Source organism: Bos taurus, chromosome 1 (assembly GCF_002263795.3).
Source record: "Bos taurus isolate L1 Dominette 01449 registration number 42190680 breed Hereford chromosome 1, ARS-UCD2.0, whole genome shotgun sequence".
NCBI lineage: Eukaryota > Metazoa > Chordata > Mammalia > Artiodactyla > Bovidae > Bos > Bos taurus.
This window is the reverse complement of record NC_037328.1, coordinates 144,287,199-144,303,400: the sequence shown is the minus strand read 5'-3', so window position 1 is coordinate 144,303,400 and position 16,202 is coordinate 144,287,199. Positions and strand designations below refer to the sequence as shown.

Genomic DNA, 16,202 nt, shown 5'->3' with positions numbered 1-16,202 from the left:
GCTTTTTAGTTCCTCTTCACTTTCTGTCATAAGGGTGGTGTCATCTGCATATCTGAGGTTATTGATATTTCTCCTGGCAATCTTGATTCCAGCTTGTGCTTCTTCCAGCCCAGCGTTTCTCATGATGTACTCTGAATGTAAGTTAAATAAGCAGGGTGACAATATACAGCCTTGATGTACTCCTTTTCCTATTTGGAACCAGTTTGTTGTTCCATGTCCAGTTCTAACTGTTGCTTCCTGACCCACATACAGGTTTCTTAAGAGGCAGGTCAGGTGGTCTGGTATTCCCATCTCTTTCAGAATTTTCCACAGTTTATTGTGATCCACCCAGTCAAAGGCTTTGGCATAGTCAATAAAGCAGAAATAGATGTTTTTCTGGAACTCTCTTGCTTTTTCAATGATCCAGCGGATGTTGGCAATTTGATATCTGGTTCCTCTGCCTTTTCTAAAACCAGCTTGAACATCAGGAAGTTCACGGTTCACGTATTGCTGAAGCCTGTCTTGGAGAATTTTGAGCATTACTTTACTAGCTTGTGAGATGAGTGCGATTGTGCAGTAGTTTGAACATTCTTTGGCATTGCCTTTCTTTGGGATTGGAAGGAAAACTTACCTTTTCCAGTCCTGTGGCCACTGCTGAGTTTTCCAAATTTGCTGGCATATTGCATGCAGCACTTTAACAGCATCATCTTTCACGATTTGAAAGAGCTCAACTGGAATTCCATCACCTCCACTAGTTTTGGTCGTAGTGATGCTTTCTAAGGCCCACTTGACTTCACATTCCAGGATATCTGGCTCTAGGTCAGTGATCACACCATCGTGATTATCTGGGTCGTGAAGATCTTTTTTGTATATTTCTTGCATGTATTCTTGCCACCCCTTCTTAATATCTTCTGCTTCTGTTAGGTCCATACCATTTCTGTCCATTATTGAACCCATCTTTGCATGAAATGTTCCCTTGGTATCTCTAATTTTAAATATAATTTAATACACCTCAGTTCACCTACTGGGCTTGTGTTTATCATTCTTATTGTCTGGACAGCATCCCAACCTCTGACATTGTTTCTCCATGGATACTGAACATTTAGTTCATTTTCAGAGTTGGATTCATTCACTCTGAGCACTGACCAGCCTGGGCTCTGTGCAGACCTGCTCCTGGCACACACAGTCTGGAGGGGATGGTCAGAGAGCAAGTGACCAGACAAAGGGGCCTATGCCCTGAAGGTGTGGAGACAAGGCCATGGTGAGAACAAAGGGCTTCCCTGAGACTGGGGTGCATGGTGCTCAGGAGGGGCGTCCTGTAGTGGGTGGTCTCTGTTGGAGGGCTGGGGGGCTTCAGTGGCGCTGCATGGAGTGCATTGCTGTGGACATCTGTTATCCGGTTAGAGCCAGGCTGCAGAAGCTGCAGGTGGAAACCAAGTGGCCATCAGAGACCCCCGGGACCTGGGCCCCACTAGCACCTGTCCCCAGGACCCCATGAGACCCCCACCTTCAGTGCGGCCATTCAGCTCCCAGATGGCCTCCAAGTCCCTAGAGAATCAATGGAGGTGAGACAACTGTCCTGGGAGCTCCAGGGTGACATCAGATGATGGAGCTCAGGGCACAGGGGGTGACAGAGGTTGCGTCCAGTCCAGTTCAGCCCACGAGCCAAGAGCTCAGCCCACATGTTTATCTTGAGTCTCACTGTCCAGAGCACTGTCTTCTCCCAAGCCCACCAAGCCCCGATGTGTCCACCTGCACCAGGCTCTTCACCACTTGTTGGCAGTGACCCCTGACCCCGTCCAGGGCCCAGCACAACATGAAATTCAGACTCCTTGTTCACAGATCGTTAACAATTCCTGAACAGTGACAGCTGAGCCTCCAACCAAGGGTGGGTCAGCAAGACCTCTGACAGCCTCGTGTGGATGAAAAGAGCAATGTCGTGGCCAAATCCTGCCCATGTTAAAGAAAAAGGAGCCCATGACACTCGCTAAGGTGCTAAGGGCCTTCCCAAGTGGCGCTAGTGGTAAAGAACCCACCTGCCAAAGTAGGAGACACAAGAGAGGCAGGTTCGATCCCTGCGTCAGGAAGATCCCCTGGAGAGAAAATGGAAACCTACTCCAGTATTCTTGCCTGGAGAATGCCATGGACTGGGGAGCCTGATGGGCTACAGTCCGTGAAGTTGCAGAGTCGGACAGGACTGAAGTGACTTGGCATGCAAGGGACTACTCTTGCGGGGGCGGGGGGACCCCTGCAGTGGGGTTTGCAGGAGGGGAGAGAGGTCGAGCTCAACTCCTAATACAACCTGGAAAGTGGGGGTTTACAGCCAAGGAGCAAGGTGGGGCCAGTGGATGGAGATTTCGAAGAGCAAACACTGGGGCCTGGGGATATGGCTAAGCCCCTCGACAGGGCCCTTACTGAGGGCAGGTGATCAGTATGAAGGCTGAAGAAGAGAAACAGATCAGATGTTCAGAGAGCTCAGAGTCCAAGGGAGGGGGTTCCCCCAAACTGACTTGGACTTGTAAGGATCAAAGACAGAGGTCAAGGTCAGAGGCCAGGATTGTCTGAGCTGCCTGGTCTGTGGCACTTTGTCAAAGTTGCCCAGGAAAGGAGTCCAGGAACAGGATGTACAAATGTAGCCGCTGGCCGGTGCCGCCCACCCGCTGGACAGACACATGCTGCAGGGGGTTATGTAGCCGGCCGCCACTCACTGCCAGATGAGCAAGACCAACTTCCAGCCCCACAGGAAGATGGACAGGAGCAGCAGATGGACAGCAGCCCCTGAGGAGCAAAGCACAGGGGCTGCAGAAGGGCAGGGCCCACTCCCGACAGTCGTTCTCTCCTGTCCTCTAAGCATAACCCACTGTACGAACACAATGCCACCAACCCAGGCTCCTGACAGCAGGAATGGCCCCTCCCCACCTCCTCCTTCCCACAAGCACACCATGGACGGACAGACAGATGACACTCGGGATTGCTGTGTGCCCCTCACCGCACCCCACCCCCTGGTCAAGTTCGGAGTGACATTTCCTGAACTTGAGGAAAGTGACTCGGGTGCAGTGGAGGCCACCGGGCCACCAATGGGAGCACTAAGCTCCCAAGGGAGGGTGTTCATGGACCTTTCCACAGAGGGATTCTGATGAGGCGGGGGTGTCCAGAGCCCAGGATGAGACCCAGTGGCGGGGGCGCTGCAGTAGGCTGAGAGGAGGGCTGGTCACGGCTGTGCTCAGCAGCCGTGGGGGTCCTTGGAGGATGTGGACAATGATGGGCAGGGTGTCTGTGACATCTGGGTCCACCCTGGTCAGTTCCCTGACATGCCCCTCCACCACTGCCACTGTCCCCATGGTGTCAAACTCACGGTGCCACCCCCACCGTGCCACCCCCACCATGCCACCCCCACTGGCTTTTGCAGCCTTCATCCAGCCCTGCTTCATCCTATGGGTGGGGGACAGGGCAGGGACAGCAGCTGGGCTCCATGGGGAAGAGACAGCTCTCAGACAAGCAGGGCCCCCCTACTAGTCAGAAAGCCCTCGCTCCATCACACCCCTGGTCCATTCCATGCCCCCACGGGCCCTGCTCACTCCTCCCCCCATCAGCCACCCAAGCCTGGTCTCTAGTCCCTCCCTCCACTGGGTCTTTCCCTGTCCACAAATGTGATCCAGTCTCCAACTGGGCTGCTCCACATGTGGCCACGGCCTGGCATCACTGTCCACTGCCATCTGTCCCTCTGCTGCCCGCCTAGCCTGGCTGCCCTGGAACAGCTGCCCACTCGCTCATGTGATACTGGTGTCCTCCTCAGTGGGTCCCTGTTTGAATAAACAACTTCACCCTGTGACCTGGGGCGGTTACCCCCTACAGCGGAGGGTGTCTGCCAGCCCCTCCCCAGCGCTGTCCCAGGTCAGCTACTCCCAGCCCCACCCCTAATGTGTGCCCAGGACAGAGGGGCTCCGGAGGGGCTCATTGAGCCACTAGACCCCCCAAAGTCCAAAGGTTGTGAGTCCCGTGCTGGGACCCCCATTCCTGTTAGATAGGCAGAATGCTCCCTGCCTGCCCAACCCTGGGTGGCGACACAACCCACGAGTCCCAAGTCCACACACATCCACTGCTGCCCCCTATTCACAGGGCACAGCAGGCCTGCAGCCACCCCCTTCCTCCCCAGGGCTCTGACCCCCATCAGGGCTTCTACCGAGGGGTCCCTGCAGGTGAGAGGTATGACAGCCCTGCCATCTCCTTGCAGCAGCAGTGACCCAGAAGCTGTGCCAGGGCCTGGGGACAAATGTGGCTGAGAACTAGACAGAGTCCCAGGTCCCCAGGGGCTGCTGTAGAGGGGAGACAGAGACCACCAGGAAAGATCTCCATTCTGACGGGCTCTCTTCCGGTGGCAGGTGTGGTGAGCAGGATAAGCACCGTGCTGTCCCCCACAGCCCACAGCACCGCCACCCCTGACCTGGTGTCTGTCCCAGATGCACCGGCTCCCGGTCCCTCCCCTGCACATGCTGGCCTGCTGGCCCCCTGGCCCTGTCTTGTGTCCTGCTTCTAAGGTCACCCTCCTCTTGTGAACGACCTGCCACCAGAATGTCCCCTAGTGCTCAGCCTACAGAAGAGTCACAGTAAGGGTTTCCTGAATAAATGACCCTCTGAATGAAAGAATGAGGAGGTGGTTTTGGAGCTGAGACCTCCCACGGGTGAGAAAAGAGACAGGCCAAGTACCAAAGGGAACCCTGAGCAGAGGGAGCAGCCCGTGCAAAGACCCTGAGGTGGGGATGGGCTGGGCCCTTTGAGGGCAGAGGTGGTAGAAGCAGGCTGGGGGCAGGGGGCAGGCAGAGGTGGGCAGAGCCAGACCAGTGGGGCAGGGGCTGTGCCAGGGGCTCCTGCAGAGGGGGAGCAGAGAGACTCCTGCTCCCAGCGGCATTCTACTACCCTCTTTCTGACACAGCCAGCTCAGCCTGCACGATGGGCACCAGAAACAGACCCTCCAAAACAAACACACTGCACCAGAAGTCACGTCGAGCACACAGAAGTGACTTTACTTTCAGACAGGGTGCTGATCAGCTGAGTGTTGATGGCATGTGGAACATCTCAGATCCTGGCCCTAACCTTCCCCTTGATTCCTTTCAGAGCTGGTGGTCGCAAGTGTGAAGTCTGCTCCGGCAGAGTCCACAGGTGCCTCCCCTCCCCCTTCCATGCTGCCTGCAGCCCAGTCTGGGTCAGCCCGGCATCCAGATCAGGAGGGGAAGGTGGGCGCCTCGGCCAGCGGGCGGGACATGCTCTGGATGGCCCACTGCAGAATGCCGTCAAAGGAGTGCTGCGGAAGCAGAGAGCGGGCTCAGGGCCTGGCTGGAGCCTCAGCGGGCAAGTGTGCCTGCCTGGCCCACAACCCATCTGCTCTGGCCTTCAGGGCCGCCTGAGTCATCAACATCTGACCCAGCTGTCCTACTCAGAGGTGAGGATGTTGAGGCCTGAGGCCCCACCGTACACGTCCACTCCTCCAAGCATCCCTTATGCCTGGGCATGGCCACCACGGCTGTTTGGCTCCTCGTGGCTTCTTCCCAGGTGACCAGCAGAGCCAGCTCCTTCCCTCCCTCCACCCAGCTCTTTGCAGGGCCTGCCTGGTGCTCCAGCAGGACTCGGGGAGCCGCAGGAACGCCCAATATTCCAACAGAACAAGGTGATCTGCTCCAGAAGGGCCTGTGCGTCTGCCCCCTGCCTCCTGGGGCCCTGGGCTCTCTAAGGACACCTGTAGTGTCTGGGACCTGCCCGTGCCCAGCCCATCACATAAGGCAGGGCCTCCATGGTCAGCTGGGATCCCCAAGTGCCACACCAGGGTCCTGAAGAGAACACACGCTGGCCACCTGAGGCCTGGGAGTGGCTGGAGAAATTTGACCTTTCCTAAAAGCCACCTTTTCTTCCCAGTTATTCTAGCTGCTCATCATCAGGTAGAGAAGCCTGCGTTGAGAGCAGTGAGTGAGGGATCTGCAGGGTCCAGAGTGCCCAGCCCCCACCCACACCTGGGGAAAGTCTCGACCTCCATGTCAGGCTTCAGCGGCCCTGGTGCCAGATTCTGCACCACCAGCCCTTCAGGTCCCAGGCCTGGGACCTCCAGGGAGGCTGGGAAGGAGGCAGCTCCGGGCCCCCTCTGGCTTGTTTGTGCACGGAGGTGCCAGCGCCATCTGGCAGTGGGGGCCCATGGAATGCCATGGGCCCGGAACAGGGGTGCTGACTGCTTCAGAGGCCGTGGAGAAAGGGGAGGAGGGGAGGAGGAGGGGGCTGGGTGACGTGTTACCTCACTCAGGAGGGACTCCAGGTCGTCCCTGTGTAGAACCGGCTCATGACCAGCAGAATCATCCCCCACCTGGATCCCAGAAAGATAGGAAGTCAACCCAACTTCCACACCCCTGCTGGGGTCATCACCACAGAAGCAGGACTCTCTACAGAGGGGGCAGGGCTGGGGGCAGTGGCCATGCCAAGGGAGCGGTTGCTGTGTACTTCTCCAGGTGGGACCCTGGGAACTGATTTCTAACATCCAGCTCCTGGGGGCGGGGCAGAGATGGAGTGGGCATGAGTGAGGTGGGGGCTGCCCACCTAGGGCCCTGCCACCCCTCTGAAGTGGCTGCCCAAGGCCCCGGGGGCCTGCCTGCCTCCACAGTTCTGGGGGAAGGAGCAGCTGGGAGGATTCCTGTCACCAATGAGAATCCTGAGGCCCAGAGAGGAAGGGTCTGATCCCAAGCCAGCCCTTCAGTGACCCAACAGTCATGCGTTCCCTGCCCTGCTCCTGGGTGAGGGGCCAGAGCAGATGAGGCACACTCCCCTATCACAGGTTAGGAGGGGGACAGGCCATACTAAGTGGAACCATAAGACAATGCCGGGTTTGCAGCTGCAAACAGCCACTTGTTCTGGCCCCTGGAGGGGCCACCAGCCTGGTGTGGCTCAGCATGGACAGCAGACGGCTGGGGGTGAGGCGAGACTTCCAGAAGGAACAGGGCACCAGCAGGTGGGGGCCCTCTGTGCCCAGTGTCCCAGAGCCCAGTCACCCACAGAGTGTAAGGAGGGAAGAGATGGAGGCGGGGCTGGGAGGTGGGATGGACCATGGACACGGGTAGGACATCACCACCCGGGGACCTCCAAGGGTTCTTCCATCACCACCCAGGGACCTCCAAGGGTTCTTCCGGGGCAGGGATGGGGTTAGGAAGTCCCTGCTGGGGTCTGGAGGCTTCTGAACAGGAGAAACTGGTGGTGGTGGTGGGGGATCCCCAGGTTTTGAGGGAGCCCTGGGAAGTAAGTTTCAATGAGGTTAGGGTTACTCCTCCCAAGGTCCCAGGGTCCCAGGCTGCTGGAGGACTGTGGAGATGACACGGGAGGGGGTGGGGGGGAGTCACACTGCTCACCTGTGTGTGCCTGCTTGCTCATTCCTGGTGGGGAGCCTCCTTCCTGCTCTCCCCGCCCCACCCCCAACCCAGGATGGCGCTCCTGGCAGGGGTTGGGGGGGGTGGGGGTCGGGGGTCGGGGATGAGCTCAGGGAAGCTGGGGGTAGGGTGCTGGGGGTTAGGGGAGCCCTGAGACTGGGTTAATCGTGAGCCAGGCCTGCAACCAACCAATGACTTCACAGCCACTGTTGCTTAGGAGGGTTTCCTTTTTTTTTAAAAAAAGTATTTATTTGGCTGTGTTAGGTCTTAGTTTCCACAGCCAGTCCACTGGACCACCAGGGAAGTCCCAGGAGGGTTTCCTTTTTAGGTAGATTTAAGTTAAACAAGAATCGATTTAAATAAAAATATCATACATACATAACCGTCAGGTGGTTTGGTGCTCACTGGGAAGCTGGCCCCAGGGCTTCCCCTGGCGATGTGCCCACCACCCCCAGCCCCCAGCGTCCCTCCCCTCACCTGCGCCCCGGGGCCGACGGCGCCGGCGGTGAGCTTGGGGGTCGCGGGAGCCGGGCGGGCGGGGCTCGCGGCAGGCGCCCCCTCCCCAGGGGCCGGGGCGGTGTCTCCGGAGCAGGCTCTGCAGCGCAGGGCGGCCCTGGCGAGCGGAGGAGAGGCTTCGGGCTGCCCGGTTGGGGCCAGGCTGGGAGCGCCCTCTGGGGACCCAGGTCTCGAAGAGTCTTGGTGGGGGGTGCCGGCCCTCCCCCTCCCCCTCCCGAGCCCCGCACTCACCCCGGCCGAGTGGCGCAGCCGGGGAAGTGGCAGCGCCAGTGGAAGGCGGCCGCGCAGTGTGCGCATCGCAGCGCGTCCGCGCCGTCCCCGCACACCCCGCAGCGCGCGCCGGGCACCGGGCCCTGTGGACCGACAGACCACGGCGGGGTGACCGAGGGCCCGGGCGAGGCAGGGGTGGGGTAGGGGGGATGGGGAAGTGGCGGTGGCCTGAGCGTCTCGAGTTCAGGACCGCCCGGACCCCGCCGGGGCCGAACGGCTCGGAGGGGCGCACGGGGTAGGGGAACGGGCCCGAGATCCAGACCAGGAGAGGTCAAGGGCACTCCAGCACCTTTGGGCTGCGGCCTGGAAAAACCAGGTGCCCGATCTACATCCTCCTTGGTGGGCCCAGGCCCCCTCCAGGGCTGGTCAAGAGGTCCCCGGAGGCCGGGCTCCAGAGGATGCAGGAGGGACTGGGAGACCTGGGACTACCCAGGTCCCAGGTAGACTGCGAAATACCTGCTTTATTGTTCTGCCCTGGTGGGGTGGATGGGCATAGAGGGGCGGGGGGCGGATGGCGCTCGGTTTCAAGAGCAAGGAGAGAATGGTCACCCTGGCTGGAATCCCTCCAGGAGCCCCCTTCCCCCCACCCTCTCCCAAGAGCCCCCACCTTGTTCTGGGTAATCTCACAGCCCCCACAACCTCTGCACCTCCCTTCAGCCTCCTCCCACCTGCCCTCCCCATGGCCGGCCTGGCTGCTCCTGAAAGCTCCACACCCACCCTTGTCTGACTCCTACCTCCTTAACCCCCGCGACTGTCCTATTTCAGGTTCGCCTGGCTGCCCCAGTGGACCCTGGGCTCCCTGACCCCAGCATCCCCTCACCTGCTGCCCCTCAGGGCCCACGCACAGTAGGGGGCGCAAGGCAGAGGGGTCGAGCACGGGCAGGGGCGCTACAGAGGGCGGGGCCAGCAGGTGCTTGTAGGTGACCGCAGCATCCGTCCCAGGGGGCAGCCCCGTGGAGAGTGCCCTCGCCTCTTCCCCTGACCTCAGACCCAGGAAGGCCTGGAAGCAGAGGGTCAGCTCTCAGAGGGGCTGCAGGGGGCTTGCCTAGAACCATCCGGGGTTCATGAGCATGGGGAGCCTGGGGCCCACACTGGGTGGGAAAAGTCGAGGCACGGTTCCTGGGTCTGTGGCCCCTGGCCCTCTCCCCACCAGAAGGCAGTGCCCCGTGGCCCTTGGAGGCTGTCAGAGTAAACACTCTGGGGCACGTGTCACATCCTTCATGCCTTTGTGGCGACAGAACGCTCACTGCGTTTTGGAGAATGTTATCTGTGATCGAGATGTGTCCCCTGTGTCTGCTGGCAGCTGAGGGCCCAGAATCAGCGTACTGAGCAACCAGTCCTCATAAGGGCCACTTCCCAGTGGGCTGCACCCCCATGGCCCCACAGGAAGAATAAAGTCAGACTGATGGGGCCAGGCCAGCGTAGGGGGGCATGGCTTCATGGCTGGGGCAGGTCCGACCCACAAGAGTGGCCAGGAGGCAAGGAGCAAGTAGACAGAGGGGCCGAGAATGGTCTGGGCATACCGGAGTCTCTGCAGGCAGCTCCTGGGGCCGGGGCTGCTCTGCCCGGGGCAGGTCCCGCTGGGCTGTTGTTCCCTGGACGCAGTTGGAGCACCTCCAGGTCCCGCTGGTCACCGGCCGGGGACATGCGGGGCAGGACAGAGGGGACAGTAGACTCCCATACCGGCAGCGCAGCGGAGGCCTGAGAGCTCCTCCAGGTCACCCACCCTCATGGTCCCCAGAGGGGGAACCCTGGGTGGAGACCAGGGGAAGGGCCTGCCCACTCGTCAGCAGGAGAGCCTGGGGGGCCAGGATCGCTAGCCCTGGTGGGATGGCCTTCACCAGCATGGCACGTCCCCTGAGTGCTTCTCGGACGAGCCCCGAGAAGTCCTGACGCCTGGGAACCGGCAGTGGCCCATGCCTGTGTTGGCTCCCATGGACCCTGCCTAGCAGGCATGACCTCCGAGGCTGGTGTAGGTACACGCTTGGGACCCTCCCCCAATTCCTTGGGGGGACGGTGTCCAGCAGAAAGGGAGCCGGTCAGGGGCAGGAAGGAAGAGAATGGAAGGGCAGTGTTTAGCGGAGCCGAGGGATGACCCTGGCTAGAGATGTGACCTGCTCAAGGTCATGTGATGAGTGGGGCAGGGCCAGGTGGAGAATGCCAACCCCATGGTCCTCCCCACAGACCGGGCTGCCCTGACCTATGCGAGCTGGTGGCAGAGGGAAGCGCTCTCCCTGTGGGCCAGGACAGGGGACCTTGCGCCAGGCAGAGGATGGGGAACCCCCTGGCCCTTGGGGAGCAGCTCTATGGCCTCCATACTTCCCAACCTGACTTGGAGCCAGACTCTGCTTAGGATTCGGGGTCAGCTGCTCAGGGGAGCTGACCTCCTTGCCTTGGGTCTCAGGGCCCCATAGGCCAGACTGGAGGGACAGTATGGCCATGCAGGGAGGTGGGGTGGGAAGATCCCAGGCCCCAGACCCACCACCCAGAGACCTGAACCAAGGCCCCTCCTGGGCTGGCCTCACCATCCACTGGTCGAGCGATGGGATTTCTGGGCGGGGGGTGGGGGAGGAAGGGGGGGGCAGAGGCTCACCTGGGGATCTCGCTGAGTGGCGGGGTCAGGCAGGCCAGGTGGAAGGCACGGGGGCAGCCATCACAACAGAGCAGTTCCCCGCCATCCCGGCAGGCCGCACACTCGTCCTCATTCTTCTGACAAGAGACACGTGCGTCTGGAAGACCCAGGATGGGGCGGCCCTCCCAGAGACCCCACCCCCACAGTAGTCCCCCAGGGACACCCAAGTCCCCTGGCCCACTCCCAACTGAAATCTTGCCCTGACTGCCTGCTCCCTGGGGTGCCCCACGACCCCACCATCTCTCAGACTCTAGCCCCCAACACCCTCTCTTGGGAAGAGAGAACAGTCTTTAAGAAAGTCTGGCTTCCCATGGGTGCCTGTGCTCCAGGGCCCTGAGGCTGCAGGCCCATCCCCATGCAGCCCCTTCCTCACAGGGCAGTGGAGGGCAGCCCCAGCAGTGTTCCCCTTGGCCTTGGGCACCCGATGTCCCCTCCACCTGAGGCTTGCTGGCACCCTTGGCTGGATGCGCCCACTGTGCCTCCTTGGACGTCATCTTCTTTGGAAGTCCCCCTCCCCTGCCTGGGACGACAGGGCCGGACCGATGTGCACAGCGATGAGCACACTGACCATAGTAATACCCCACCCCAGACCCCGCCAGCCTCGGGGCTCCTGGGAGCACCTGGTGGAGGTGTCGGGTTCTAGAGCTGGTTCCACCTTGTTCAGAACCAGTTCGAGGAACCCAAGAGCTTCTGTGGCTTCCAGCAGGGGCCACCGTCCCACCTAAGGGCCCAACTACGAGTGCGGGACAGTGGGCACCTGGGCCCAGGAGGACTCACCTGCTCTGACTTATGTGACTTTTTACACTTGTATATTATCAGGGAAGAAAAAAATTAAAATCAAGAACTCCACACTGAGAGCAGAAGTTTGGCTCTCATGCCCCAGTCCCTGGACGAGTGACAGAAACCACCCTCCCTTCTCAGATCCTGGAATGCTCCAGGCTCTACCTGGTGCAGCTGGGGCTCGCTGGGGAGGGCAGGAGGGGCTGGGGCCCTGTCCCGTGGGCCAGCCCTGGAGTCACCTCCACCCTGTGGGGATATGTGGGCGGGTCAGCAACAGGACAGAGGAGGCAGGAGGGGCCGACCCCAGCCCCCAGCAGAGTCCTGACCCAAGGTGACGCCACTGTCCCTCGAGTGCTGGGGGAGGGGACTGAAGGCCAGGCTTCCCCAGGGGTGGTCCCCGCAGTACTTACAGGGGCAGGGGCCTGGGTCCCCTTGGCTCTGACCAGGGTCTTCAGGCTGCTGCTGCGGGTCTTGTTCTTTCCCCCAGCGGGGTCTTCAAACTTGTTGGGTGTGTAAAACTCCCCCCCAACCTGAATGCACTTCTTGGAGCCACCTGGGGGGAGATGGGGGGGCCTGGCAGGGAGGCTGTACATGTGCTGTTCCTCCCCCAACCCCACCCCCAGTCAGCTCTGGGGCCAGGTCCTGGGCACAGCTGGGGTTCTCCGCTGGGGGAAGGAAGCGTGTCTCCCAAATTCACATCCACTTGGAACCTCAGAAGCAACCTTATCTGGAAGTCGGGTCTTTGTAGATGTTAAGATGGGCTCACACTGGACCCTACGTCCAAGGACAGGGTCCTTCTGAGAAGAGAAGGCAGAGACACAGGGAGGAGGCAGAGGCTGGAGTGATGACACCACAAGCCAGGGCACAGGGTTGGGGCGGCCACTCCAGGAGCTGCAGGAGCTGGGAAGATCTGCCGTGGAGCCTTGTGAAGGGGCAAGCGTGGTCCTGCCCGCACGGTGGTTTTGGAGTTGCTTGAAGCCACCCCGTTTGTGGCGATTTGTCACAACAGCCCTAGGAGTCTACTGCAGGGACCATCCCTGGAGCCTGGTGAAACTGGAGCCTGCATCAGCTCCCAGGGTCCTCGAGTGCCCTGTGGGTGCCCAGCACAGGGAGTGGAGGAAGGAGGTGATGCAGTGGTATGTCGGGCAGGGCGGGGGTTGCACTTGTCCCCCTTAGAGTCCAAGAGTATCCCCTGCCCAGACCATCCCCTCCAGAGACGGCAGACCCACTGGGGGAGCAGGGCATGCCAGCTGCCTTGCCCATGTCCCAGCTGCTCCAGAGCCTCCAGGGAGCTTCGTGGGGACGTGGATGCACTGGCAGCCTCTCCCAGTGCCGTCTACCTGACTCAAACACTTGCTGGATAAGGATCCCCTCCACGGCCCCACGGGCTCCTGGGACGTCCCCAGAGGACACAGCCATGGCTCTCTGGACCGAAGTGGACATGGTCTGAATTCCTAGGAAAGTGAGCATCAAAGTGGGTGGGGGTGGGGGGACAGTCATCAGTTGGGTGAAGACCCCTGAGCACAGGCAGTGGGGAGCCAGAGGGGTCTGGGCAACAGAATCCTTCCTTCTTCCCACCCAGGGCAGGCCAGACTCAGACAGACAGACAGCCTGCCTGTCACTGCAGAGATGGCCATGATGTGTGTGTGTGTACATGTATGTGGTATGGCCTGGTGTATGGTGTGAGCTGGCTGAAGACAGCAGGCAGGAATGAACAGGGACCCGGGACATGACCCTGGACAGTGCTGGGAGGGGGAAGGGTCCCCAGGGCCTGCCCACAGGTTGGCACCAGCTGGCCCACAGGTTGGCACCAGCCGGCCACGAGAGGTCTCTAGGGTCCCAGTTTGTGTCCAGCCAAGGAACAAGGAGAATTCTCTGGAGGAAGCAGAGTCCAAGCTGGCCCTGACGGTCGGGGCATTTCAGATGGGCACAGGTGGGGTGACTCCAGGCCAGCATGGTCCCAGCTCCCAGGATGGCCCCTGACCCCAGGACCTCGGGCCTGGCTTACCATTGCCCAGCGGGAGGCGCTGTGGTTCTGCATTGCTCTCAGGCTTCTTGGCGGGCTTGGTCTTGGTTTGGGAGCCTGTGTTGGCTGGGTGAGGGGAGAACCGACAGCCTGGCCCTCTTTCCTCTGCTGGGCCAAGGCTGAGGGGCAGGTGGGAGAGCCCCAGCAGGGGACTCCCAGACTCTGGTGGATCCCCTTGCTTTACCCAGCTCTGGTGTCCACATCAGGAAAAAGGAAGAACACCTGTCTGCCTACCCAGGGGGCTCAGGGGCAGCATGGATTGCCAGGCTCACCCATGTCCCTGGAGAGACCTCTGCCAGGCTGGTCAAGTAGGAGGGACAGATGCTCCCGAAGCTGGTTGGGAGGGGGTGGTCAGGGAGGGGTGCGGTCTGGGGGGGTGTGTGTGGAGCTCCGCAGGGGATCTGTGACCCCACCAGCTTCTCAAATGGAGTACCTGGACTGGAGGTGCCCCTTGGGGACAGGGCTGCTGGTGGGACAGTCCGCGGCTCCTCGAGTGCCTTCCTCTTGGTGGGGGGCCTGGGCAGCAGCACAGTGGCCTTGGGACCAGCCGGGGACCTCCTCCCCTTCCGGGGCTGGCTGAGGTCCACATCTGCGGGGCACGTGCAGGGCCAAGGGCCGAGCTCAAGCCCAGAACTGACGCCTCGTTCAGGGAAGTGAGGCCTGACCCTTGGTCTCTTAGAACCCAAGATGGTCTAGGCAACGTCAGGGGCTCCCTAAACACCCCATCCCTCCCCTCTTACAGTCCAGTTGGGGCCCAGAAGCCGACTCCAGCTGCCCCAACCCCTCTGAAGGAGGCTAAGCCGGCCAGGACCCCAGCCCCCGGTGCCCCCCACCTTTGGGGAAGGTGTCCAGGATGGACTGCAGCCGGGCGTATCTCTCCAGGTTGTAGTCCTTGAAAAGAACCCTCCAGAAGTCCAGGATGGCGCCGGTGTCCTGGGTCAGGAGCCACGAGAGGAGCGCGTGGAAGGCCTGTGGACAGCCCTCCTTCTCCTTCAGGCGCAGGGTCTCCTGGAGCAAAGGTGGGAGTGGGGGCCCTGCCCTGCCGCGTCCAGGCCCCACTTCCTGCTACCTCCACCGCGGTCGGAGGGCGAATGCTGACCCCGAGGAAGGCAGCTGTGTCCATCCCCTAGGCTTGGGCAAGTGTGGGGATGGCGTGGGGGTGCTGGGGTGACGTGGGGGGCCACCTGGGCTTCATCTTACGGGACTGTGCTCAGTTTAAAGGCGGATTGGGGAGGGCAGGGAGGGTGCTGGGGGCGCAGTAACTTGTCCTGGAGACCACGCCCTCCGCTGGTGGGTGGGGCGTGGTCAGGCTGCCGCGTTAGGAGCTGGGACCCTTTGGCTCTGCGGCTTCGGGGAGCAGAGGGGCGTTGAGGGCGGAGAGTGGGGCGGGGCGGGGGAGGTCCCTATGGAACGCCTCTGCCGAGACCCTGCCGGCTCCAGGGACCAGCGTTGGGGCAAGTCTCCCGCGCGTAGCGCCTCTGGGTCGCGGCCCACCTGGAACTTCTCCTCGGGGACCACGTCGTGGTCGGCCAGCGCGTGCAGCAGCGGGAAGGCGCTGTCCACGGCCACCGCGATCTCCGTGCGGTGCAGCCTCAGCAGGCGGCGCAGCGCCGCGTCCCCACCGGCCCGGGTCTCGCCCGCCATCGCGGGGTCCGGGGACGCGGCGCTGGGGGCCCCCTCTCCCCGCCTGGGGTCTTGGGGCCTCAGGGCGCCGCTGGCCTTGTGGGGTGTCCGGGCCGTGTCTGCCTCCTGGTCCTTGAGCTCCGCCTGCGCCGGGGACACCTGGGCGGGCTCACCTGCTCGGGGAGAGGGAGTCCTGACAGCTTCCTCCGGCCTCCTCGGGGCCGGAGTCTGTTATACCTGCGTCTCCTGGGAGAGAGCAAGGGCCGCTCCGCCAATCAGGGCCCAGGCAGCTTCCTCAGGGGCCAGAAACTTCCCCGTGACTGAGTTCCCCAAGGTCCCAGCCACCTGCCAGCGCCCTTGAACACCTTCGGCAGGCTGTTGACTTTTCTTTCCGTTGTAAAGAAGCGTCCAAACTCAATTCCCAAAACGTGGTTCCGGCCAGCATCCCACGGGGCACTGTTCAAATGGGGGAAAGCAGTGCTGGGTGTCCTCCAGCAGCTGCCAGGGGCCAGCGCATGAAGCCTCCAGGGAGCTGAGCCGGGGCAGGGAGTGGGCACTACTGCCTCCGCAGCTGCTGCTCAGAATCCCTAGTCTGGGGCTGTAGGAGGGGTCCAGTGAGGGGTGCTGTCTGATAAGGGGTGCCCTGGGTTATGACTTAGTGTATCAGTGGGTTCAGTGCTGGGCATCACCTGGAGTCTGGGTGATGCGGGACAAGTGTCTCTCCTTCTCTCATCTTTGAAATGGACACTTTCCACTGGGAGTCCCCAGGGTCAATCCATCCTCTACCTCCTCTGGGTGTGTTGGGAAGTAAAGCTTCTAGGAAGGTGACTAACCCCATGGACAGACATATCTGAGCATTAGCCATGGGAGCCCCTGTCTGGCTGGCTCACAGCCGAGGGAGGGGCACCCCAGGGGTCTTCCTAGGGTTGGGGACAGAAGCTTCTGGGGGAAGTGAAGAAGGCTCCCTGGAGAATCA

The 16,202-nt window shown here is 61.2% G+C and overlaps 1 protein-coding gene across 2 annotated transcripts; it reads right to left on the bottom strand.

The window, feature by feature from the left end:
• Window positions 1-4,982: 4,982 nt before the first annotated feature.
• AIRE (autoimmune regulator) lies at window positions 4,983-15,576 on the bottom strand. Of its 2 annotated transcripts, XM_024996717.2 has the most exons (14): window positions 15,098-15,576; window positions 14,437-14,611; window positions 14,037-14,192; window positions 13,586-13,669; window positions 12,918-13,031; window positions 11,988-12,130; window positions 11,743-11,823; window positions 10,759-10,874; window positions 9,689-9,791; window positions 8,986-9,165; window positions 8,127-8,248; window positions 7,902-7,992; window positions 6,260-6,328; window positions 4,983-5,281 (listed from the first exon to the last, which is right to left on the bottom strand). In XM_024996717.2, the coding sequence occupies exons 1-14, from the start codon at window positions 15,245-15,247 to the stop codon at window positions 5,201-5,203; spliced, it is 1,665 nt and encodes a 554-aa protein (XP_024852485.1). In that variant the 5' UTR covers window positions 15,248-15,576; the 3' UTR covers window positions 4,983-5,200. The 2 variants fall into 2 exon arrangements, with proteins under 2 accessions (XP_024852485.1, XP_059745425.1); XM_059889442.1 differs by lacking the exons at window positions 4,983-5,281; window positions 6,260-6,328 and having other exon boundaries at window positions 7,956-8,248; window positions 10,759-10,871; window positions 15,098-15,575.
• Window positions 15,577-16,202: the final 626 nt, after the last annotated feature.